This window comes from Poecilia formosa, unplaced genomic scaffold, assembly GCF_000485575.1.
Source record: "Poecilia formosa unplaced genomic scaffold, Poecilia_formosa-5.1.2 Scaffold21, whole genome shotgun sequence".
NCBI classification, from domain to species: Eukaryota; Metazoa; Chordata; class Actinopteri; order Cyprinodontiformes; family Poeciliidae; genus Poecilia; species Poecilia formosa.
Genome location: NW_006799960.1, coordinates 2,760,569 through 2,784,088, shown reverse-complemented (window position 1 = coordinate 2,784,088; position 23,520 = coordinate 2,760,569). Strand labels below are relative to the sequence as shown.

The window sequence follows — 23,520 nt, the reverse complement described above, 5'->3', positions numbered from 1 at the left end:
ATATATATATATATATATTGTTGTGTAAACTTTAAAGAAAAAAAACTTGAAAGTCCACATGCTTTTAAAAATTGTACTTAAATTTATTCGTTTGAATTGAACATTCTACCTTCTTATGCTGCAGGAGGTCAAACTTTACAAAAATGCACGGGAACGAGAAAAGTAAGCTTTGCATCGATTCAATATGCTTAAAGATGAGCTGAACTGGTCATCGCTTTGACACTTGATTTATCTCGTTTTTTAAGGTACGACAACATGGCCGAGTTGTTTGCTGTTGTAAAGACCTTACAGGCATTGGAGAAGGCTTACATCAAAGACTGCGTATCCCCCAGCGAGTAAGTTCCACTTCAGCTTAACACATATCCTTTAAATATGAACGTATGCGTCGTTGTCATTGATATGGAGGAAATTGTATTTTTAGGTACACGGCTTCCTGCTCCAGACTCTTGGTTCAATATAAAGCTGCTTTCAAACAGGTGCAAGGCTCCGACGTGGGCTCCATCGATGAATTCTGCAGGAAATACAGAGTGAGTAAACATCAGAGTTATTTAACTAATTTCTAACTGTTGCTTTGTGGTAATTTTTCCCATTTTGATATCTCTGTTATTTTGTCCTTTTAGCTTGACTGCCCGCTTGCAATGGAGAGGATTAAGGAAGATCGACCAATTACCATCAAAGACGATAAGGGCAACCTGAACCGCTGCATCGCAGATATAGTTTCCGTATGTTCTTTCTCCCAACCACTGTGTCAAACAGTAAATTTATATCTAGCTATTTTGAAGTGAGAGTGGAGATTACCATTACTATTCCCTATTACAACTCCACCATTGGTCACATGAGCTACTGGCAGAATATCAGAAACTAGAAACCACTGTCAAAGATAAACTTGACACATCCCTAACATTGTCTTATCTCCCACCATCTGTGAACCTTAGCTCTTCATCACTGTTATGGACAAGCTGAGACTGGAGATCAGAGCCATGGATGAGGTAATTCTGACTTTACACACATATTAAGCCTGCAATCTGCAAAAAGGTAAAAAGTGGAAATCTTCTCATGGTGATTACTTCTCACGACTACAGATCCAACCAGACCTGAGAGAGCTGATGGAAACCATGAACAGGATGAGCAATATGCCTCCAGACTCTGAGGCAAAGGACAAAGTGAGCCTCTGGTGAGTTGCAGGCTTTATTCCAATACTTTTAGGAGACTCCAGGGTCAGTTTAATACCAAATGTTTTGTTGCTTTTTTATGTTGCTGGTCAGAGGTTTAGATAGGTAGGTAAAAAAACTGGACAGAGTTGAGTGTTCTAACTGAAAATGTTTGATGTGTAATCAGTCATTTCTGGGAAAAGTGTGATTTAAATAAGCCGCACATACAAGTATGCAAACCTCCGAATGGATGCAATTACATAAAATTATTGGATATTTATGTTCCCTTTACGTATTACAAGGTTAGAGTTTAAATAGCAGAAGCACAGCGTATTGTCACGTCTCACGGGGTTTCTCCTGCAGGTTGACCACCCTTAGCGGCATGTCCGCCTCAGACGAGCTGGATGATAACCAGGTTCGCCAGATGCTCTTCGATCTGGAATCAGCCTACAACGCCTTCAACCGCTTCCTCCACTCTTCCTAAAGCTTCTGTCTAACATAGATCTTAACTTTTTGGAACTCTGGTTAAGTAAAAAAAAAAATAAAACGCTACTTTTCCCTGCTTGTTCTGGCACAGTGTGAACTTATATCGGAACAGTTTTTCAGTCACTCTCTTGCCAGTTTCTGTAAGTCTAGTTTCTGTTGTTTTATTGGGTGTGGTGCAGTTTACATTCCACTGCCTTGTAATATCCCCCGTTTCTGGTACATCATGCTGCCTACTGCCTTCTGCCTCTTTTTGGCTCTTTGTGTTTGGCCATGTCAGGGCAGTTTACAAGTTTGGCAAAGCATTAACAAAGAATTGTTTCTGAGAAAAGTTCAGCAGCCGGAGTCTATACATTACTTTAAGAGTGTCCTGTATGTGTTTTAAAGCCTTTGGGTTTGTTGTGTTTGTCACGTTTCATCTCATATTGATTCTTTCTGTGTGTGGATCCTCTAAAAGCATTTGTAGACAGAAAAGACCAGCCTTAAGCTGATCTTACATTTTATCACTTCTCAGCAAAAAAAAAAAGAGAAAAAAGATTCAATTGTATCTGGTGATTATTTAACTTTTCATCTATTTAGCTATAACATTGATGCTTAGTGGGAAGGATTTATTTTGATCACATATTTTTCTCATCCTGTAGCATGTCTAATCCATTTTTATTTTTTTTTAGAAGGGAGAGTTAGAGGTGAAATTTACAGAGAAAAACTCATGTTGCTGGCTAAATATGTTTCAGCCTTGAAACACCATTGAGGAGGACATATTTATTAAAATGTATCATTGTATATAGTAGTGTTGATTTTTAAATGAAAGCATGTAACACCTTTATAGAAATAAAGTTAAAAAAAAACAAATCTCATCTGTTTTTCGGTGTGTCAATGTTGAGAGGTTAATGAGGATATTTTTTAAGTAAATTTTGGAAAACCACAGTGAAAAGAATACCGTAGTTGTCTTAGCCAACTACTAAGATTGAACAACTAAATGCATCTAAAATGATTACGTGTGCATATGCTTTTAAGCATGCATCTGACCTCCCTTGGGATTTTAACTACCTGACCCAAACTGTCTCTCTCAGATGGAAGGGAAACATTGGATGTTGTGTAAGTTTTTCAAAGATGACAAAGAAAACAACAGCCGGGAAGATGCTGAATCGCAACTGTTGCTGTTCACATTGAAGCTGCAGTCTTGCACAACTGTGGACTGGGAGGGTTTCAGCAGAGAAGAAAAATGCTGCTCCAGAACCGGCCTTTCAGTGTCAGATGAAATCTGTAAATTTCAGGAAAAGTCAGATATTTGCTCAAGAAAGAAAGAGTTGTTTTTTTAAGTAGATGAGAGAAATGTGTCACAATAATAAGTACGTATGAAGCTTTGAAAACTTGGAAAACTGCCAACTATGCTAGTTCAGTAATACTTGAGACTTAAAGATCAGACAAAGGATACATTTTCATCAATCTTAGATCTTTATTCCCACACAAACCTCTCACTGTTGAACATCTTGATAGTTTTACTTTGGTTGTGGTTGAAATAATAATGAAGATCCTGCACGGATAGAAAACTTTGAAATTAACTAGAATTTTGTTGTATAACTATGCCACACACTTAATAGCTGTGATTTAATAAATCTTAAACACTCTCAAATTTATCTAAGTCGGTGAGTGTAAAAAAAATAAACTTTACATCTACACTTTTAGCACTGTAAAAATAAATAAATAAATAAAATAAAATAAAAAATATGCGGCGGCTCCTTTAAGAACCAGTCGCTTTTTTGTTACTATAACAACGAGTAGCCACAAACCCACGTAAAGGAGCAAGAACCGTGAGGTACGTCAAACGTTAGGCAGGAGCGGGGGTTAACGCTGAAATTTTGCAGATTATACCAAAGAGAGACTTTTTCAGTCGCTGAAAGAAAATGGAAGCTAACATTTTACCTGACAAGCAGCAAATGAAGTTGTGAAAAGTGGCGTCTGAGCGGGGTGGTCGCTAGAGAGTTGCCAGGTAATCCCACCGTAGTTCTCCACTATTGCATTAAATTACATATAAACTACGAAACGGGTGAATGTCGCACATTTGACTTTTGGTTTATTGCCCGCAGGAATAATCCAGGAGAGTGATGATGGTTTCTATGTGAAGCACTGGCTCAGATGGACAAACAAAAAATGAGCAAAAAGTTTGAGTCAGTAAAAGTGTCAGAAGTGGAGGAGCACATTTTTCTCAAATATGAAATCAGGAAGAGAATCGGAAAAGGGGTAAGAATGTTTTAGAATTATCTTAACTATGATTTTGTATTTATTTATTGAAGATCATTGATCCATGCAATGATCTCCAATAGCAAAGGGAATGTATGACATTAAGGGAAACTTTCCTTTTCAACAAACTGTTTTCAGCTTTCCTGTGCAATCACGTTGCAAAAATTCCTCAGATTCTCTAGACTTAAGGTCCTCAGTTAACACCAGTGTTGCAAGAAAGTGGTTTATTTTCTCTCCTAGCAGATCAGCTGATGTTAGATCAGTAGGTCCAACCCTTTTGTTTTCCTTACTTGTGGCAAACACAGAAACTCTGACTGGTTTCTTGCCATTCTCATTTCACAGAGGTTTGCAAATTGATGCACTCGTTTTAGACAGCCTGCTGGTAAATGCTCTGTGAACCTGCCAGCTCTGTAAACTAGAAGAGACTATGACTCATGCTCCCCAGCTGTTCAACTTGGTTGCATATGACCTGTGGCGCTGTGGCTGTGAGGGATCAGACCAAAGGGCAGTTAAAAACACTCTAAGTAGATTTAAAGAAGCATACATGATTTTTCTAATGCAAAAAAGAACTACTGTTATACACCACTATCCGAGCCTAAGAACGTCATACGCAAAGAGCCTCCAGTGTTGTGTGAATCTGATCCACTGGCCTCAGTACAATAACACTGTATTCTGATGCCCTGCCTGTGTTATGCTTGACCTCCTGTTTCTCTGGGCTCAGACTTTTGCCTCGCTTTCAATAACACTGGTATCAAGAGTGTATTTTACAAATGAGAGGCTATATATATAATTTTTAAAATACATCAAATAGGAATTGAATGCAAAGGCAGTCAATTCCTATTGGAGGGTGTTTGGATCCTGTCATATTTTACCTCTATATTTCAATGTATTTGTTGAATGTGGTGCATAATTGTGAAGTGTAAGGAAATAATTAATTGCTTTCAGCAATTTTTACTCACTAATTTATTTAAAGTGCTTCCTTGTGTTCGTATGTAGTAGAACTGCCTTTTGCAGCAATTAGCTGCTTTGATAAAACAAGACCTAATAAAAATCAACTCCCTAAACAATTAGACATTTCCAGAACGATGCAATACGACATAAAGATCCAAGCAACTGAACAGACATTAAAGACCATCATAAAGGGGTTGAGAGAGTGAAAAAGTGGAAAACTAACCAAATCAAGAACAATCAGAATCAAACAAAAAAACTAAAAGTGAGCCATGTCAGTTGAAGATATTTTGCTTTTCTTTCAGTCTTATTGTCTTGTGTAACAAAGCATGGGGGACCTTTGACATGTCTGGTGTCCAGGGGCCTGTTAACTAATCCATCCTTTGTTTTGTGTCCTGGAAAGTTTATCTTTCCCAGTGGGAGATTACCACTAGAGCATAAAATGTACCTTAAAGATCTGTAATGCATGCAACTGAATTTAGATATTTTTAACTCAAAATAAAAACAAATCTGGTGTTGTTTTCCCATTTGGTGCACATTTTGTTTTACATTTATACCAAATGTCCTTGGCTGCCAGTACAAAAAAGGCTTTTTAAACTCAAAAGTGGATGTGTGAGAAGCAGCTTGACGAAGTGTTCTTCCTGTTTTAGGCCTACGGCATTGTATGGAAAGCAGTCGACCGACAGACTGGGGCGACTGTGGCAGTGAAAAAAATCTTTGATGCTTTCAGAAACAGGACAGATGCGCAGGTGGGTAAAACTGTTTTTCATTGTAAATAAATGTAAGTGATCAAAAGATGATCACAAAGCACTCTTGCTGCTCTTGCATATTTTAATTCAAATAACACCAGAAAACATAGAAATAATGTAGTCATGCTAACGTTATGATATTATTCTGGGATGTGAATAAGACTTCCAGGACTGTTGTCTGTCTCAGACTAGAGCTTCTGATCTGCAATACAACCTTTCTGTATAAACGTCCTTCACCTTCAGGGAAGACAGCTAATTATTAATTAGAGCAGGAGGATTGTGTTTGCCTAGTTCATTGCATCATCTTGCCTGTGAAGTTCACGTCATGAATGCAGTTTTCTTTCCTTTTCTGTTTCTGCAGCGGACATTCAGAGAAATCATGTTCCTTCAGGTAACAATCATATTGACGTTTGAAGGAGATATGTTGCCTAAAATACATTCAGACTTGTATCTGATACGTCGCCACTTATTTATCAAATTAGTCTCCTGTTTCATCATCTAATGTATGCCGCATTGAAAATGTGGGTCAAAATGTTTGGCTTAGCAGGAAACGGTTCATTTATAATTCATTTGTCTGGAACATGATACCGTAAACTGTAATGTGATATTACAATTCCTGTCTTCGTGTTCAGATGATTTTTATAAGAAAGATTTCTAAGATATAAATTTTTCTTTGTCCTTGGGTGAAATCGGCTTCATGGGGCCAAATTCATTTCTCCCTGCGCTGCGTCACTTCTGCGTCCAGTGATTTATGGTGGAAATTTTACAACAGTTTGGACACTTTATGTGTTGTTTCTGTTACACTTTGCTGTTGCGTTACCTGTTGCTTACTACAGGTCAGAGAAAATCTGTGCCGCGCTCTCTGTGATTTTGCTATTAAAAGTGATAATCCCTGTGCAGGAGTTCGGAGATCATCCCAACATCATCAAACTCTTAAACGTCATCCGAGCCCAAAATGACAAAGACATTTATCTCATCTTTGAGTACATGGGTATGTATTAGTATGTGTAAATTGTCTTACTATTAAAACTTAACAATATGACAGGAGGATGTTTGGAGGATGTTTGAGGGTGGCCTTCTCATTCCATCTTTCTATCCATCCACCCATATTAAACATCTGCATTTTTACTTTAAAAACCAGAATGAGAATCTGTAAGCTGTCGCTCTTCCTCTTTGCTTTCCTCCCAGATACCGACTTACATGCTGTGATTAAGAAAGGCTCTCTTCTTAAGGACATTCACAAGCGTTATGTTATGTACCAGCTCTTCAAGGCCAACAAGTACCTCCATTCAGGAAACGTTATTCACAGAGATGAAAAAGTGAGGCGCTTTTAAATCATATCCGTATTTCTTTTCGTCTAAAGCGACGGCGCAGTGAAACGGCCTGACATCACTCTAAATGTGTTACATTCGCAGCCTTCCAACGTACTTCTGGACACAGACTGCATCGTCAAGCTCTGTGACTTCGGCTTAGCAAGATCTCTCAACCAGATCCAGGAGGACAGTGGGAACCCGGCTCTGACGGAGTATGTGGCAACGCGGTGGTATCGGGCTCCTGAGATCCTGCTGGGATCAACAAGGTATCAGCTGTGATGAGCATCTGTTGCCACCATCCGAACTGCATCCAAGTTGGCTTTTTTTTTTTCCTTCAGTTTAATTTATTTGAAGAGAAACATAGCTTCTATGCCTGTCTTTAACCAAAGAACAAGCTTAAGAATTGGGGAGTCAAAAAAAAAATCAGGACAGTATTCATACTCAGAGTGGAAATATGTCTACAGGACATCGCAAATGTCAATGCATTTTTGTGATTTTTATGGGACAGACAAACCCCTAAATAAAATCCTTAGCTTAGCTTTAAATGGCACAAAGAGCTTTATTTTTAACCTAACCACGTTTTTGTAAGATATTTTAACCACTGTTGGTCTTGACTTTCGGGAAGGAGGAGCATTGCGGATTAATCACACTTTACGCTTTAATCTCTTATGCTGTAATCTTGTCCAAAGGTACACCAACGGTGTGGATATGTGGAGCCTCGGCTGCATCCTTGGAGAAATGCTGCTTGGAAAAGCTCTGTTTCCTGGAACTTCGACCATCAACCAAGTAGAAAAGATCATGAGTGCCATACCTCACCCCAGTCCAGAAGGTAGCAGATAATGTCAAAATGTCACATACTCAACAACTTTTTTTTTTTTGGGTTTGGACTGAATAAATACATTTGTTATTCCAGATATTCTCGCCATCAAGTCTGAATACGGATCTTCTGTCATTCAGAGAATGTTACTGAAGTAAGACTGTTTTTTTTACTGTGTTTGTTTGAAATCCTTTTGTGGAGACATAAATCAACAGACTTTGTCTTTTTCTATGTTGTGTTCATTAAGATGTGTTATAGTAACCTCTAGTGATTGCAAATTGTATTTATTCTGTGTGAAGTTTGGAGAACTATGTCTCTAATATACAGTATATGGCAGGTTCAGTGTTTTGCAAAAGTATTCACACCCCTTGACATTTTATACTACATCCACAAGATACAATACCTTTTATTGTATCTTGTGGAATGCAGAATGCAGTGCACAATTGTAAAGTGGAAGAAAAAAAAATTCCACAAGCTTTTATTTTTTTTATTATTATTATTTTTTAGAAAACCTGGAAAGATTTGATATACATCTGTAATTCATCCTGCTCTGTAAATACATTACCAGTTCTTTTCTCTGGAAGTACAGGTGCAGAGACATAATTAAATGTTTTTATTTGAAAACCTCAGAGTTGTTGTCATGTCCTCTGCTGTGTAATTTTGTCTATTTTAAATATCTGACTCATGGCATACTTGTCTTTCACCAGACCACAGGTGCCTTTGGAGGATCTTCTCCAGCCGTCTGTGCCTCCTGATGCCCTCGACTTGCTGAAGGGTTTGTTAGTTTTTAACCCGGACAAGCGGCTGACTGCAGAGCAGGCTCTTCATCACCCATATGTATCCAGGTATTAAAACTTACAATGCAGCTACAATGGCAGTGCTGAGGTTTTCTGAGTGGGGAAATCATTGTTGATGAATCTCTGTCTTCTTTTGGTTGCTTCTTTGATGATTTGTGGTCTCTAATTTCACTAAGCTCTTTGCTCTCCAGCTGTACTAGTAATGTATAGATTATAGATGTCTTTTTGCCTTTAAAGTGCAATAAAAGATGCATTTATGTTAAGGTTTTTTTACACTGTCACATAGAATTAAATAAGTGCTATAATATGTTTGGTCAGGCAGATGAAATCTCACTGCAGTAGATTTGCACATCTGACACACATGATATGCTAGAACAATAATGATGACAAGTGGGTCGGTGTAAAAAATGTGGATTAATCAGAAAGTCTGTTTCTGTTGTAATAGTCATTAATAACATCTCACCTCTACATAACATTAATGATGGAAATAATATTTTAAATGCAGTTTCCCCCTCCCCCCTTAGATTCCATAACCCAGCCAAAGAGCCAGCTCTCAACTACGATGTAGTCCTGGCAGTGGACGACGACGTGCAATTATCTGTGATTCAGTACCGCAACAAATTATACGAGGTGATTAAAACATTACTGAAATAAAAACCCTGTATGTCGTATAATATGTTTAAAGTTTATTTGGTCAAAGGTATTAAATTTGTTCAATCATCCAAATTCCTTTTAGATGATGCTGGAAAGGAGAACACACCAAGGGACGTTGAGGCTACCAAACAACAGAACCTGTGGAGATTGCCAGGAGAAACCCAGTTCAAGGAAGGGTGATAAAGAAGAGCAAGGCCCTGCAGCTGCAGCATCCCACAACAACGAGAGGAAAACACGCAATGAGGAGACAGGCGAGACATACCATGAGCCTTCACACACGGAGGTCACTAAAACCGAGGCTGCCAATGCGTCTAACCCATCCACAACGGAGAAGACGAGTCCACAACCTGGTCACCGCTTAGGAAAACCTGCATATAACCCCATAGCTCACACTTCAAGTATGACAACTTATTTCTTTGCTAGAATATTTCCATGTTGTAATGTTTCTGACCAAAAATGTTTCTCCCCCGGTTTACTGTGTTCAAAAATATATTTATTTGCTTCAGTAATTGTCTTTTAGCAGTCATACGTGTCTTAGACGTATGACTGTAACATCACGTTGTCTCAGAGGGGTAAACTGAAGTTTGTCTTTTCTCCACTCAGACGGTTTTAATCGGCCCCCTCACTTTTCTAGAACCAGCAGGAGCTCAGCAGGACAAACCAGAACAAGAATCACAGTTACACCATCAGCAGACGGCAACGACTCTAACGTAGTAAGCAGCAGCGTTCTTCAACGACGCCGCCGTTTAGTTTAGCTCCACGTTTTGTGTTACTATCTTGATTTGTCTATGTCAGAGTATTTCCTTCAATAGTGTTTCAATGTGAGCCTCGCTCTTTACCTTCTTTTTACTAGTCCATGGATCAGATTCTCCAGCGGGGTCGATCGGCCACTGTGGTTCACAACCGCTCCTTCTCCTGGAGCCTCAGTCAAACGCAAAACAACCCTTTAGTTCGCAAAGATGACGCCTTTTTAACGGCTGGGTTGCATATCTCTTCAGCTCCACTGGTAAACTCTATCATCTCTCATCATTATCTCTTCTATGCCTGCTTTATCCAAGACAGAATTGTGAAAACATTATGCAAATTTATGCAAATATAGTTATAGTGCCTAGCAAAAATAGGCACATATTTTAGACTTTTTTCAAATCAGAAACTTCAATTGATTTTATTGGGATTTTATGTGAAAGATGGAACCAAACTTAAATATTTTTGGCCTGCCTGCATGGAGGTGGCAGTGTCATGCTGTGTGCTTTTCTTCATTAGAGGCAGGGAAGCTGATAAGGATCAACAGGAAAAAGGATAGAGCTAAAAACAGGACAATCCTGGAAGAAAAACTGATTATATGCTGCAAAAAAAAGCTTAAGAGCGGGAAGAGGTTCGCATAAGACTTCCACCTGTTAATTGCAGCAAAATGCGGTTCTACAAAATTTTGACTTGGGGAGGCTGAATACAAAAATATTTTTCACATTTTGGAAAAACATCAAACTATGTTTCAACCTCTTTCTACTTCAAAATGATTCTGTAATTGGTATTGGTCTGTAAATTGCTGCTAAAATGTGTGGATTTCTTATTTTAAGTAATGTTTTTTCTCTAAAACCTAGTAATAACAAAATGATGTCCATTTCTGTGTATGCAGAACCAGCGCTCCAGTTCTCAGGCTCGTGAAGCTCGTCCACCACCGCGGTTCAGCAAGAAGGTGTTTCAGAACAACTGCAATGTGGCTGGTGCTGGTGACCCACGGGCCAAATTAGGCAGCTACACCCAAGCCTACGGCACCATCAACAAGACAGAACTGGATAATCTGATTCGTTGCCGCCACCATAAACAGTAGCTTTCATAATATCAGAGGTTACACAGCAAGTATTTGAATGTACAACAAAGTTTGCTTTGATCGTCTTGCTAAGACGGGATGGAATCTAGCTGGAAAACAGGAGCTGTGTAGAAAGACCGTGTTTTACTGCATCAGTTATGGTCATGGCTTATGAAACGTCAATGACGATGGGCTCTTCCGCATCTATCATATTAGATGGGGGTTAGTATGTAATTCTACTGAAGGATTTACACAACATTTTTCTTTGCCAGAATAAAATGCTAACCATTAAAAGTAAACAAGAGCTTTGAAGTCCCAAATTCCTATAGAGTCATTTTCTCTAGATGAGAAGCAGATCATTTGTTTGTTGGGTAAAAAGTGTGGGGTTGAGCTGCATATACACCATTTCCATTGTCTATTCCATCATCTGGGATAATGGCTCACTCTCTTTTGTGCTGAAAGATTTCTCCACACACAAATAGGGACTTAATCTGGAACTAGAAGTACTATTTGTTTTGCCTCGCTGTTGCTGAACGTTTTATGAAGCAAGGAGCTCTCACATCAAACTAAATCAAACCCAACACCCTCATTTAACATCATTTTAAAACATCGGCTAATTGGGTTGAAGATGGGCACATGATTAGTGTAAAATATGCAAATAGATGTTTTAATAAATGATTGCAATGAGTGATTTATTTTTATGTGAACATACCAGCAATAAACCTTCTTCTGTACGCAAATTGAAAACCATTAAAAGTGTGTTTATTTTTATTCCCAGTCAAAACAACATCCCTCTGTTTTTTACTGATGTGAAGTGGAGTAGTGGAGTCCAGATATTCGTCTCCTCCAGCGAGACTCTCCAGCTCGTTCTGGGAATGCTTGACGCTTAAACTTTATGGTAATCTGCTAAGTCACTAACAAATACCAGGTCAGTTCTTGTGCCCTTCCTGATGTCATTATCCTAAATATACACAGCAGTGGCAGACACTTTTTCTTGAGGCTTCGTTTAAACAACTTTTATTCTAAAAGCCAGCAGCGGATATCCACACTTCATTAACCACCGGGTTTATTTTATTTTTGTCAATTTACATTTGCTTGTGAAAAAAGTCCACCGCTGGATATAACTTTAACAAGTAATAAACACATAATGGGAACTCATATGCCTTACTTTACCTTTTGGGGTATTTTAAAAAGAAATGATGTAGTGAGTAATTTTAATTACACCCCTCCCTCCCTAAATGCAGTGAATAAATGTAAAGTACTGTATAAACACTGTGCTGTACGTTATATCAGTAAGCTTACGTTGCTGATAATAAACCACGTGACTGGATCGGTGTCCAGGTCTTTCTAGATCTTTCTGTTAATTTTGTTTTGTTTGTGCGGATTTTATCTGACCTCAATGTTTCCTCTAAATAACCAGACGACCTCATCTCAAATGCCCAGTTATCGTGTCATTGAATGCGTGACATTTTCATAATTTTCCACGTTATAACCGGTGATTCCCGGTAAACACGTGACCGCTCCGCGTGGTGTCGTCAGCGGCCCTGGCCCCACTTCGCTTGTTCAGTCGGATTCCAGAGATCCAGGAGGAGGGACGAAGCTGAACGGAGTTCGTTTCAACAGTTGCTCCCAAATAAATACGCTAAAGGTAAGCCTTTTGCGTGGTGGGGGAGATTTTATGTGACATTATATTTTTAAAACATTTCTTGTTTACTATTTCCGTTCTCGTAAACAAATATGTTATGAGAACGACGACCCCGTTTGCTTATTCTAGGAAGCCGTTACAGGTTCATCCTGCTAGCCAGATGTCTACGGTAGGAAACGAAATTCCGAAAAAAAAAATGGAATGGCTGTCATTATGTTTATATACAGCACAAATAATGACTGTGTTTGTCTTAAAACGAGCTGGCATCAAAGCAGTATAAACGCAGGGGGTGTGGGCATGTAACCGTGGTAAGACGTGTAAATGAGAGCGGATTTAAACATGGCGAGCTGTGTTTTGTGTTGTTGCGGATTTCTGTCCCAGTCGCTGACTTTAACGGTCCTCCTGGCCAGTTGAACGGTAATCTCCAGGATGATATGACCACAGATGGAGCCAGTGTCGCATTTTTGTGCGCAGTTGAGGCCTACAGGAGATGGACTTACATTCTGCAACGCGAGCAGTACTGTGTCCATGTTTCTGTTTTGGTTTGCAGTAACTCCCAGCTGTCAGAAAGATGATTTTAGCTGTCGTCTGCTTACTGGCAGAGGCCTGTTTTTGTTATTACACATAGATATTGTATCTATAGCTTTTCAGCTGGGATCACCTGTATAAGCAAATTCAAATGATTTATTCGATATTATTGCTATGATCAGCTTTGCGGCACTTGATTAGCAGTTCTGCTGATTGAATTTTGATTTTTATCACGCCGTTTGTGTTGTGAATTGGATATTGAAGGAAATATTTAAGTAACAATGAACTGGTAAGCGATTTAATAGGGATTAATTACTTCAGGATTACTTTTGGCTTACTATTAAAAGACGAGTAACACTGACTTACCTTTTGCCTCTGAGTGTTTTGATTACTTGTTAACTTGCCTTGGTTGCTTATTGTCTAAAACAAATGAGTAAGGTAATTCCTCTGGGAAATCATTAGTTTTTTGTGAAAGGCACATTCGCATAGACTTTCATGTCGCTAAATGGAAAAATATTATTCATATTTATTATTTTTGGTAATTGGTGAAAGTGAAATGGTGCCAAGCTGTTTTTTTTGTTGTTTTTTTTGCAACAATCTCTGTTTTGGTGGTTCTATGGGTTGGAGTAGCTCTCACTGTTTTAAATTGTGGAAAAACAAAACAAACAAAAAATGTTTTATTTATTTCATACATAATTCAAGGTTCACACTCCATCAACCGACACGGATTCAGTTGGTCTCTTCAAGTATTCTATAGAAAATAATTTAGTGTTGTAAAAACCTGATTTCATTTCCTGGTTTGGTCAGGCCACTTATGTTATGTGAAACTAAAATAGCATGATAATCAGGCCATGGGCAAATGTCATGTGAGGTTCTCAGCTCTGAAATTATATTTGCTTTAACTTGGTCTCAATATTGACATAAAAACCCCATCTTAAATAATATAATTATTTACTTCGGCTTTTCTTGGCACTTTGCACCTATTGGCCAAGCCAAAATGACCATATGCTCATAAAACCAGCTTATAAATGTTGGAAAAAGAAATACAACTTTGTCATGTTTTTAAATCAACTTTGTTGACGGTTTCTTGTCGTAGAGGTCTACACCTGTTAAGCTGCAGCCATCTGATGCAACGTTAGGTGTTTGCTGGCTATATTCTTGGCATGGCCACAGTGACTGCTGACACAGCCTGGCACGATAACAGCATCTTCCTTCCCTCACTACTGCACTGGCCTATAAAGTAGAAGCACAGCCATGGAGGCAGTTATCTTTTACATTGTTGATGACTTAAAGGCCGGCGAACAGAAATCATAATTATACAGAGAGTTGCCGTGGCAGTTCTTCAGTTTTAAAACAAAACATAAAAAAACCACATGCTTTATTCCTCCTCTCAGATGTTGCCAAACTAAATGTACAAAGTGAGTCAGCTATCATGTGACAATGAAACGGCATTTTACATTTTGTTTCATCAATAACTCGAGTTCCACTGACTGCATGTCATTTTTAGTCAGAAAAGCTAGTGCAGCTAGCCTCCACGTTGGCCCGACTGCTTTGCATGAACGTCTGCGGTTACAGCGTTTCATGCTTTTCCCTGGCTTACACATAGCATGTTTTCTGTAGTGTAGCTGAAGTATTGTGCTAACCTAATTGTGTTAACCTAGCTCTCTGACTGGCCTACTGAATCCCTCCCTTTAACCCAAATCCTTTAGCGATGGCTATCACCGGCAGGCCGGCTTTGTTTTTACTCTCAACATCGTGGCGTATCGCCTAAGAGGATTTATAATCTCACATAACTCTATTAAAGCAGGTTAAACCTTCACTTAAAGTGTCTCTTTAAAATATCTACTGTATTCTCAGCGACCTCTTCCCAGTAGTGGCGGTGAAACCTTTGTGGTTAGGGAAAGTGGCCTCGCTGTCGGTGAGGCCACAGACTCTCACTACCCTTAACTGAATCGTCTTGGCTTCAGGGTTGTACATAATTTAACACTACTTTTTGTTAACATTTTTTGATTTGTTACATCAGGTGCTTTCATAATGATAACGGATCTATCTTTGCATCATGTAAGAAAGAACATTTTGTTTTCAAAGCCTCAGAGGAGAAAGCTGTTTGTGCTGAAGTTGGAATCATACTGACGTCACTGTGTTGTTGGTGTCATTTGTCTCAGAACTGTGTGTAGCGTCTATTTGGATTAGGTAATCTGTGAAACGAGTAGATAAAATTGCCTTTAACAAGACAGGCAGTGTAAAAATCAACTTACCAAAGTAGATTTTTATTTCTAAGTTGTTGTTGCTTGGTTTAAAAGCACAAGATTTGCTAATTATTACTTTGAATGAGGGTAAAGTAAAAGCAAACCGTGTCACCGTATTTTCCACACTATAAGGCGCTCTGGATTATAAGGCGCACCTTCAATGAATGGCCTATTTTAAAACTTTTTTCATATATAAGGCGCATCGCATTATAAGGCACTTAGAACAGACCAGGGGTCACCAACTCCTGTCCTCAAGGGCTACCATCCTGCAACTTTTAGATTCACCTCTGCTCCAAAATGTCTGAGTTTCCTCACCAGAATTCATTCCTCTCTGCAATAGGCTGGAAACGAGCAGTTTATTTGGTCCAGGTGTGTTTGAGCAGAGACGCATCTAAAAGTTACAGGACGGTAGCCCTCGAGGACTGGAGTTGGTGACCCCTGGAATAGACGCTGCAGGAGAGGCTGGAGTTATGTTATGCATCCACTATATGGAGCTGCACTAAAGTGAATGCCAACAAAACAGTCCGACTCCTGTCAGCGAGGAGAGCCTTCTGTGACTGGGCCGGGTCGTGGCCGGACGATAGTCACCCTTCTCCGTTCGCACACAGCATGTTCGTGGAGAATGTGGTGCTAAATGACCTGCAGACGACCTGATTCTAGACGGTCGGTAGGTAGATAGGTCAGTCAAACTTTATTAATAGATTACAAACCAGCGTTCTGAAAACTATCCCAACATGCACTGCGCGCTTCTTCTTCTGCGGGCGAAAATGAAGCCGGTGGCTGCTTACTGTAGTCGCTAGAGCTGTTGTGGCTCAATATTGGTCCATATTTAAGGCGCACCGGATTATAAAGCGCACTGTCAGCTTTTGAGGAAATTGAAGGTTTTTAGGTGCGCCTTGTAGTGCGGAAAATACGGGTTAGGGTATCTGATCTTGTTTTCCTTTTGCAAGATTCAAAATATTCCATTGTCACTCATTCTCAGTCTTTTTTTTGCTGATAATAAAAATATCNCTTTAACAAGACAGGCAGTGTAAAAATCAACTTACCAAAGTAGATTTTTATTTCTAAGTTGTTGTTGCTTGGTTTAAAAGCACAAGATTTGCTAAAAAAACTATCTCAACATGCACCGCGCACTTCTTCTTCTGCAGGCAAAAATGAAGCCGGTGGCTGCTCACCGTAGTTGCTAGAGCTGTTGCGGCTCAATATTGGTCCATATTTAAGACGCACCAGATTATAAGGCGCACTGTCAACTTTTGAGGAAATTGAAGGTTTTTAGGTGCACCTTGTAGTGCGGAAAATACAGGTTAGGGTATCTGATCTTGTTTTCCTTTTACAAGATTCAAAATATTCCATTGTCACTCATTCTCAGTCTTTTTTTTGCTGATAATAAAAATATCTTTTATATTAAAATATAAATATACAATAAGAAGTAATATTCATGTTAATTAAACGTGAATAATTAAACACATTTACTGCTCATTTTTGAGCCAGAAAACTGACCGTAATGCTTAGAGTAAAAAGACAAAAACAAGAAATTTAACATTTAAAATAAACAAACTTCTTCTCATTTTATAGTGGACTAACAGACACTGTTTGTATTTTAGGTTTCTGATCGTTTCACCCAGACCTAATATTGAGCTTTAATCTTCAGTCAGTCAGTCAATCAATCAATCAATCAATCAATCAATCAATCAATCAATTATTAGTATAGCACATTTCAGCAACAAGGTAGTTCAAAGTGCTTTACATCACAAACACACTCACACACACACACACAAATTACAAAAACACACAGTCAACAATTGTCAAGTTATTGTCATTGCACATCAGAATGTTGATTAATGTTTTATTTGTTATGTTTCAAAAGCAACTCTAAACAGGTGGGTTTTTAGTCTTGATTTAATGATACTCAGTGTTTCGGCCGTTTTACAGTTTTTTGGAAGTTTGTTCCAGATTTGTGGTGCGTAGAAGCGGAATGCTGCTTCTCCACATTTGCTTTGGACCTGAGAGGTTTGGAACAACAGCAGATCTTTAACGTATTGAGGCGCTAAGCCGTTCTGTGATTTATAAACTAACAGCATTATTTTGAAGTGTATTCTCTGAGCTACAGGGAGCCAGTGTAAGGTCTGACTCTTAAATGCAGTTCATGGACATTGAACAGGGAGGGGATCTTTGGGTGTGCATCATATGATTACTTTACTGCTCTGCTTGACGCTTATCTAATAGTCGATTGATCAAGAGTTTCAAGAAAACTGCGTCTCTTTGCGAATAGTATGCCATTGCCTTGCCATTGTTGTCTGTGGAGGGACTTAGCTCATTAAAAGCAGAACGTAATCTCGAATGACTTTAATGCTTTGTGTCAGCATGAAGCACAGCCAGCGTTTGTTTGAAGCTTTGTACTGCGCTGTCCCTGTGGTGCATGCATCCTCAGACAGAGATCATCAGGACGGGCTCTGGAGTCCAAATGCATTTGCCAGGGCAAAATGGAGCAGTGTTGCATAACACTTTTAATTCTGTGTGGCCTAAAGGGGAGGGGCAGTGAGGGCAACCTGTAAACAGGGTTTTTAGTCCTCTGATCTGAGGCTAAGTGAGTATTGCCTTGTGTGAGGTGGCAGCAGGGTTATAAAATCAGATTGGACATGGATCGATGCATCAGCTGGCCAATAAGTTGGACTTTTTAATTTAACATATTTCAGCCTTCTACCATACCTTAGCTTATTCAGCCAATAATAAGTAGACACATCTGTAGCTCAGTGTTTCTGGCTGAGATCCCCTGTAGGCTTGAGATCCCCTGTCAGCCTGTTGCTCTGTTCTTTTGAAATAATAGCAAATCTTTAAAAAGCCTCATCCGCTGATTTTGATTTCCTATATGAAAAGTGGCTAAGTTTAGTAATATAATCACTAAGTTGTCCACAGTGGGGCGACTACTGTCTGGCAGTCAGCTCTCTTTCACGGCCGAGCAAAAGGGACGGTGGCTGATTTCCACACCTTGTGAAGGTGGATAAGATCGGTTTGATATGCAAGTATCAGCTGATCACTCAAAATTAAGGAAATCGGGGCAGATTCATTGGTGTACCCCTAATTGTTTGTGACCTAGATGTTGTTTTATGTTATGTGAGTCTCACCCTTCAGATTAGAGAAGCACATTGAAGTTGTCCAAACACCTGCGTTGTTAACGTTTCCTTTTAAACCTTAACCCATTGCACCAACTGCACATTGATGAATGCCAGCTTTAATACATATTTATTGTGCCTGTCTGTTTACAGATTGTGGCAGTAGTGAGTAATTACCCGCACCATGTCCCAGGACAAAAGTCGATTCCCTATTATGGGTGAGAGCAATCCGCTTCACAACAACGTTTACGGACCAACTCAACCAGGATTTGGCATGCCTCCCCCCAACTACAGCCAGGGTCCAGGGGGCCCTTACCCACCACAGGCTGGCTATGGACAGCCTGGCTTTGCCCAACCAGGTCCAGGCTTTGCCCCTGGCCCCTACCCCCAGATGCCCTATCCCCAGATGCCCTATCCCCAGGGCCCATACAATCAGGGGCCGTATCAGCATGGACCCGGACAGCCTGCTTTTCATGGTGACCCAATGGGTGAGTTTTCTTATGAAAATCCTGTAGACAGTAATGCTGTTTGTCTAGTTATCCTTCAATTTGTTTATCTAATACCTTATTGTCTGTGATTTGAAATTTAGCCTCACTCAAACTTTTGAATATTTGAAAATATCTGAAAATGTGTGGAAACAATAAATAAGTTCCCATATGGACTGATTAATTTGCTGTACATTCCAGGAAGATTTAATAAAAATCCATTATATTGTATTATATTATATTATATAGGATGAAAGGACAGACTTATAGACCTATTTGTAGATTTACATATTACCATATTCATGGTTATTTATTTTACACTTACCATATCAATATTATAATAAACTTTATATCTCTTATAGTTATATTTGTACTTTGGATAGAGTAGCACGTCAACATATAAACAATTTCCACTTCCAAATGCAGCATCACTGCTCCCAATAACAATATTAGCAAATAGCTAGTAGACTTATTCTCAGCATCAGCTGAAATATTTGTTGTTCTGTTTAGTCAGAGATGATTAATAGTCCAGCCTCTGTACGCAAAATCTCACCACTACTTAATTGTTATTTAGCAGCACCTGCAGGCAGCCCTGGTTACCACGGCGATGTTCCTCCTTCTTACTATGACAACGAAGAATTTGCCGGATCTGGCTTAGAGGACAAAAACATCCGACAAGCCTTCATCAGAAAAGTGAGTGAAATATTATAAGGAAATTAAAAAAAGAAAACAAATACACACTTTAGCTCCTAAATGTATATTTTTTTCCCCCATCAGGTCTTTTCTGTTCTCACAGTGCAGCTCTTGGTCACCTGCGCTTTTGTTTCCATCTTCACGTTTGTTGATGATGCTAAGCTGTTTGTGCAACGCAACCGGTGGACGTATTATGTGTCCTATGCAGTCTTCTTCGTGTCTCTGATCACCATCAGCTGCTGCGGGGATTTCCGCCGCAAGCACCCCTGGAATTTGGTTGCTTTGGTAAAGTCATTGCCTGAAATTTAAACGGGACAAATAAACAGATTGATGACCTCTGACACGTAAACGGAATCTTCAAAAACTCTTGTTTCTGTATTGTTGTTTTAGTCCATCTTGACATTGAGCATGTCCTACATGGTGGGCATGATCGCCAGCTTCTACAACACAGAGACGGTCATCATAGCTGTTGGCATCACGACGGTGGTCTGCTTCACCGTTGTCCTCTTCTCACTGCAGGTCAGCACTTATCATTTTGTTTCCTACTGTTTGTGCTATAATTTAAACAAAAGAACCAAAGTTTTCCAAATTAGGAATATTTGGGGGCTTTATTTTTCTAAATGTTTCTTTTTTTTTTCTTATCACAGAGCAAGTATGACTTCACTTCCTGTCGGGGCGTCCTCTTTGTGTGCCTGATTGTGCTGCTGGTCTTTTCGATTCTCTGCATCTTCATCCGCAACAAGATCCTGGACTTAGTTTACGCCTCCCTGGGGGCTCTGCTCTTCACCTGCGTAAGTTTAGGCCAACATGACATGATAATGCCTTAAGTTTAAGCTTCTCTTGGAAACTCTTGTGCATCATAGATGGTTAAAATTAGGGATATGTAGAGATAACAGGAATTTTCATGACTAGATTTTCCTAAGCTGATGTAGCTCCATTTGAATTATGGCTGCAATTAATTAAATTAAACACCACTTGAACATGCTGTGCATTCAACTCTTCCTTTGAATGAAGGGTATAGTATTGATTATATTTCTATTTACATAAAAGAAGAGATGCGGTCAAACAGAAAGAGGCAATACTTTATATATATTGTCTTGTTAAAAAAAAAACAACCAAAGTTCCCTTTTTTTTTTTTTTTTTTTTTGAAAAACCAACCAATTGTGTTGAAAAACCAACACAATTGTGATGTTAAAAAGTTTTACAAGTAAAAATTTACACTTCTGTGCATTTAGACTTAACCCTGCAGATAGATAGATAGATAAATTCAGATAGTCCTCTTCTCCTGTGATCATTTTTAATGTTTTCATAAAAACATTAAAAAGTGTTTTTTATTTTTTATTTTTTTTAAAGATCGCAGGGGAACAGCTGGAAAATTATCAGCAGGGGAACTTCAAGTGCTCTCCTTGGGATTAGGTTTCTCTGCTTGCAAAGATAAATGTATTTATCCTCCCAGCTGTGGCCAGATTCAAGTAGTTTCCCTTCATCTCTAAATTAATAGTTTTATTTGCTGCTTGTATTGTGACAATTATTTCTTAGCTTAATCTTCTCCTGCAATAGTCCTGTGTGCAAAGATGAGTGCTTTGTTTTTCACCAACAGACCAATAGGAGTGCCTTGCTTTGACTCTGAATTATAAACTGCTATAAAATACGTAAAGAAACAGGTTACCTGTGAAACAAGACCTCATATATATTTTTACTTGGGGTTTCGTCTAGAAGAAGCTTGTGTCTTAACAGTTTTTACTTTGTTCTTTGCCCTCTCTGTTTCTCTGCTGCGTCATAAAACCCAAAAAATTGCCAAGGACTTTAGAAAATGCACAAGATTAGATTCTAACACAAGATTTTAACGTTATCTGAAGAACATGTCCGTGCAACGTGTGCATCTAAAGAACCAAAACAGATATTTTAGAGTTTCTCATTTCTCATCCCTTTTGAAAAGAACAAAACTAACCTCTTCGTTATTTGCCTTTTTGCAGTTTTTGGCTGTGGACACCCAGCTTCTTTTGGGCAACAAGCAGCTTGCTCTCAGTCCGGAGGAGTACATCTTTGCCTCGCTCAACCTTTACACTGACATCATCAACATTTTCCTCTACATTCTGGCGATCGTGGGGCGCTCTCGTGAATGAACCTGCACCTTCGGGGGAGCAGCATCAAGATGGAGAATGCCTCTCTTTGTTGTAAAACGTTGCTTACCTGTGCTTTTTCTCTCTGTCTCATCTGACTTTTCCTCAGCTGTTCCCTTCACCTACCTGTCACTTGAAAACACATAACGCTCTGTTTTCAAATGAAGAGTTTGTCATAAAATTCAACTGAATGAGGACACTTTTTATTTCCTCTCTAATAAATGTTGCTGCAAACGGAAAACCCATAATGACACTCCATCTTTCCTCTGCTTCTACTAACACATTCAGCTGTATCTCAATCACCCAAACTGCCTACTTCCTGTAGGACTGGCCACATAGAGAGTCACACATGCCGGGCTGCGGGTACTTGGCACTTAGCTTCGTCTTGCTGCAGAGCTTAAACTGAGAAAAGAGGGGAAACTAACACAACTGATGCAGAACCAGCTTTGCCTGAATATAGAAGACAGTTTTAGAAATAATTCTTACTCCAATCTGCCTGTTTTCATAAACTTGTCACCTTTTTTTTTTCTTTTTTTTTTTTTTTCCCCCCCAGCCTGCGTGATTAAATTCTGCATGGTTAAATCGGAAATACACGCAAAGACAGTATGATGTCAGGAGTCAGCGGAGGAGAGCCTCCGTCTTGCTTGTCACAGCTGTAAATAGTGCCGTGTTTTACTGTTGATGATGCCAGTATACCCCTCCTCCACCCGCTACCACCGCCCTTTTCCTACCTCTGAAAGGCATGCTGGAGCGTATGTACGGATGTGTTGCTACAGGGGCGGGGAATATAATCCTCGATGACCAACATTATTAAAAAAAATTAGCATAAAGGAATATTTTAATCTTTACATTATTTTGTAAATGATGGTCAAATTATATAAAAAAAAGACCTTTTGGTTTAAAAGAATGTATGTAATGAGACAAAAAAACGTTTGTCTGTATTCTTTGTACTTGCATTTGTCTATTACTTTATCCTTGTGTTGGTAAATCCCTTTTGAGTGAATATTGATTTGTCTCACTGCTGGTTATTAAATCTGATACTGATCAAACTTTGAAGTAAACCCATACCAGGTATGAAGGAACTTAGAACTGATCTGAAGTCCTTAAAGGTTTTGTAATCTCTCCAGTAATGTGAACAGAGCAGAGAAAATGCACTAGCAGCCAAATGATCTATTAATCGAAACATGCATACAAATTTGAAGGGTGTGTAAATTTATTTATTTTTTTTGTTTGTTTTGTTTTATTTATACCTGCTGCATGATCCTCTCCACATTTGCACGTGCTGACAACTTACACAGTGCAGCTATTCTTGTTTTTGAAGAGACACTGCTATTTGACAACCTTGTTAGATTATTGTTTCTTTTCGTTTTAATGTTTGTGTCAGATTAACATGTATGTGTACATAGGGCAACTTGGTGTTTTGATGTATAAAGTAGGTAAATCAGGCTACATGGGTCTGTTCGCATTGTATATTTGCATCAAAATGAAGGTGAACTGAAATTCCTTAACACAGCTGTCTGCTTTCCATTAAAATAGATACAATGGGAATGTGTCGAGTGTTCATTAAGGTTTAGATTTTATTTGTTTACTCTCCTTTTTAATCTCTGGGCATTAGCTGGTCTTTTGAATGCTCAGTCAGCAGTGGGCACATGTGAACAACTATCCTGCATGAATAGTTATCACAGCACATATGCTTTGTCAAAAAAAGCATATTTTTA

General features: G+C 39.0%; 3 protein-coding genes across 7 annotated transcripts in view; all 3 read left to right on the top strand.

Moving 5' to 3' along the window:
* The window catches only part of vps28 (VPS28 subunit of ESCRT-I), a 3,262-nt gene extending 1,109 nt beyond the window's left edge, over positions 1 to 2,153 (top strand). The window contains exons 4-10 of the mRNA XM_007547720.2: positions 125 to 162; positions 246 to 335; positions 422 to 527; positions 621 to 722; positions 936 to 989; positions 1,083 to 1,174; positions 1,515 to 2,153. Coding sequence (XP_007547782.1) covers positions 125 to 162; positions 246 to 335; positions 422 to 527; positions 621 to 722; positions 936 to 989; positions 1,083 to 1,174; positions 1,515 to 1,635 — 603 coding nt within the window. The 3' untranslated portion in view covers positions 1,636 to 2,153. The remainder of the gene's footprint in view (positions 1 to 124; positions 163 to 245; positions 336 to 421; positions 528 to 620; positions 723 to 935; positions 990 to 1,082; positions 1,175 to 1,514) is intronic.
* Positions 2,154 to 3,402: 1,249 nt separating this feature from the next.
* On the top strand, positions 3,403 to 11,713 carry mapk15 (mitogen-activated protein kinase 15). 4 transcript variants are annotated; one of them, XR_001661593.1, is made up of 15 exons: positions 3,403 to 3,627; positions 3,725 to 3,878; positions 5,477 to 5,575; positions 5,937 to 5,966; positions 6,476 to 6,566; positions 6,764 to 6,894; positions 6,991 to 7,154; positions 7,578 to 7,717; positions 7,802 to 7,859; positions 8,413 to 8,550; positions 9,027 to 9,132; positions 9,239 to 9,554; positions 9,791 to 9,866; positions 10,010 to 10,162; positions 10,793 to 10,881. XR_001661593.1 is itself a non-coding variant. In XM_016669302.1 (15 exons), exons 2-15 carry the CDS (start codon positions 3,774 to 3,776, stop codon positions 10,985 to 10,987), a joined length of 1,833 nt encoding a protein of 610 aa, XP_016524788.1. In that variant the 5' UTR covers positions 3,403 to 3,627; positions 3,725 to 3,773; the 3' UTR covers positions 10,988 to 11,713. The 4 variants fall into 4 exon arrangements, 2 of the variants coding, with proteins under 2 accessions (XP_016524788.1, XP_007547781.1); XR_001661592.1 differs by having other exon boundaries at positions 9,791 to 9,869; XM_016669302.1 differs by having other exon boundaries at positions 9,760 to 9,866; positions 10,793 to 11,713.
* A 769-nt stretch (positions 11,714 to 12,482) lies between these two features.
* Positions 12,483 to 23,350, top strand: grinaa (glutamate receptor, ionotropic, N-methyl D-aspartate-associated protein 1a (glutamate binding)). Of its 2 annotated transcripts, none has more exons than XM_007547718.2 (7): positions 12,483 to 12,614; positions 18,655 to 18,989; positions 19,564 to 19,679; positions 19,764 to 19,964; positions 20,070 to 20,198; positions 20,327 to 20,470; positions 21,656 to 23,350. In XM_007547718.2, the coding sequence occupies exons 2-7, from the start codon at positions 18,686 to 18,688 to the stop codon at positions 21,803 to 21,805; spliced, it is 1,044 nt and encodes a 347-aa protein (XP_007547780.1). In that variant the 5' UTR covers positions 12,483 to 12,614; positions 18,655 to 18,685; the 3' UTR covers positions 21,806 to 23,350. The 2 variants fall into 2 exon arrangements, with proteins under 2 accessions (XP_007547780.1, XP_007547779.1); XM_007547717.2 differs by having other exon boundaries at positions 19,561 to 19,679.
* The last annotated feature ends 170 nt before the right edge of the window (positions 23,351 to 23,520 follow it).

Coding starts and splice junctions, on each gene's coding strand:
- mapk15 (XM_007547719.2), top strand. CDS start 3,774: ATGGACAAACAAAAAATGAGCAAAAAGTTTGAGTCAGTAAAAGTGTCA. Junction 6,895..6,990: donor TTATTCACAGAGATGAAAAA/GTGAGGCGCTTT, acceptor TTACATTCGCAG/CCTTCCAACGTACTTCTGGA. Junction 7,155..7,577: donor ATCCTGCTGGGATCAACAAG/GTATCAGCTGTG, acceptor TCTTGTCCAAAG/GTACACCAACGGTGTGGATA.
- grinaa (XM_007547717.2), top strand. CDS start 18,686: ATGTCCCAGGACAAAAGTCGATTCCCTATTATGGGTGAGAGCAATCCG. Junction 19,965..20,069: donor CCTGGAATTTGGTTGCTTTG/GTAAAGTCATTG, acceptor TTGTTGTTTTAG/TCCATCTTGACATTGAGCAT. Junction 20,199..20,326: donor TTGTCCTCTTCTCACTGCAG/GTCAGCACTTAT, acceptor TTCTTATCACAG/AGCAAGTATGACTTCACTTC.